Genomic DNA, 1,351 nt, shown 5'->3' with positions numbered 1-1,351 from the left:
CTCTTGGGCTTAAGTGATTCTCTTGCCTCAGCCTCCCAAGTAGCTGGGACTACAGGTGCCCACCACAACGTCTGGCTATTTTTATTGTTGTTGTTACTGTTGTTTAGCAGGCTTGGGTGGGTTTGAACCTACCGGCCTTGTTGTATGTGGCTGGTGACATAACCACTGTGCTACAGGTGCTGAGCCATAAGTTTCTTAATGAAAAGATAAAAATAGATGAATAGTGAAATTGAACCATAGGCTAAAGCTTTGAGGGTTTTTGTTGTTGTTTGTTTGCAGTTTTGACCAGGGCTGGGTTTGAACCCACCACCCCCTGGTATATGGGTGGGCACGCTACTCCTTGAGCCACAGGCGCTGCCTGGATAAAGCTTTGTTTTATTGTTAATATTTTTAATTTAGAAAAGTACTGTTTTAACATAGTTATAGAGACTGGGTAATGTTTAAAAATGTAGGAGTTTTATTTGTTATTTGATACAGATGTAGTGGCAGCTAACTATGAGTTTTCACCTTCTTTTTCCTTGTCCTTTTAAATACAGGGTGAGCATGGACAATCTTGTGCCAAAATGCTTGTGAATCGAGCACTAGGCCGCTGGAGGCAGCGTATGCTCCGAGCAGATAACACAAGTGCCATAGTAATCTGCATCTCTCCAGAAGTGGACAGTCAGGGAAACTTTACCAATGAAGATGAATTCTATCTGAACCTGACTGAAAGCCCTTCCTACAATAGTCAAGAAACCTGTGTAATGACTCCTTCTCCATGTTCTACACCACCAGTCAAGGTATGTAATTTTAGAGTTTTAAAGTTGTTTTAATAGAATTTCTTTAGGTAGTATCATATGAAAATAGTTTAGATTTCTGTGTAATAGTATTTTGGATTTGAGCTAGGTTCAAGAATATGATGAATCCTTGTTATGTAACTTATTATGAGAGAGCCGTCTTCATAATCAGTACTAATCTGCGTGCCAGCCATGTGTACAGCAGAAAGATGATTGTGGGCCCTGAAGAACATTAATGTTTGGAGTTTAGTAGTCCCCATTTAATACTATGAATTTTTGTAAAGCTTTTATAAGTTTGTAAAGCATTTATATATATTTTATTTATGCCTCACCCAGATATAGTACTAATGTTATTTCATTTTATTAGTAATAAGCCTGAGAGATTAAACAGTTTGAACAAGGTTATAGAGAATCAAGATTAAGCTGGACTTGAAGAAGATAATGAACCTTAGAACTAGTTCTCTTTTCTCTCTCTCTTTCTTTTTTTTTTTTTTTTTTGATACAGGGTCTCACTATGTTGCCCTTGGTAGAGTGCTGTGAAGTCATAGTTCATAGCAACCTCAAACTCTTGGGCT

The 1,351-nt window shown here is 37.9% G+C and overlaps 1 protein-coding gene across 1 annotated transcript in view; it reads left to right on the top strand.

The window, feature by feature from the left end:
• The window catches only part of PPM1D (protein phosphatase, Mg2+/Mn2+ dependent 1D), a 60,554-nt gene that overhangs the window by 50,242 nt on the left and 8,961 nt on the right, over positions 1–1,351 (top strand). The window contains exon 5 of the mRNA XM_003795601.2: positions 537–779. Coding sequence (XP_003795649.1) covers positions 537–779 — 243 coding nt within the window. The remainder of the gene's footprint in view (positions 1–536; positions 780–1,351) is intronic.

Source organism: Otolemur garnettii, unplaced genomic scaffold (assembly GCF_000181295.1).
Source record: "Otolemur garnettii isolate 467f Iridium unplaced genomic scaffold, OtoGar3 scaffold00094, whole genome shotgun sequence".
NCBI lineage: Eukaryota > Metazoa > Chordata > Mammalia > Primates > Galagidae > Otolemur > Otolemur garnettii.
Note: the sequence above shows the minus strand (reverse complement) of the source record. Positions and strands in the feature narration are given on the sequence as shown.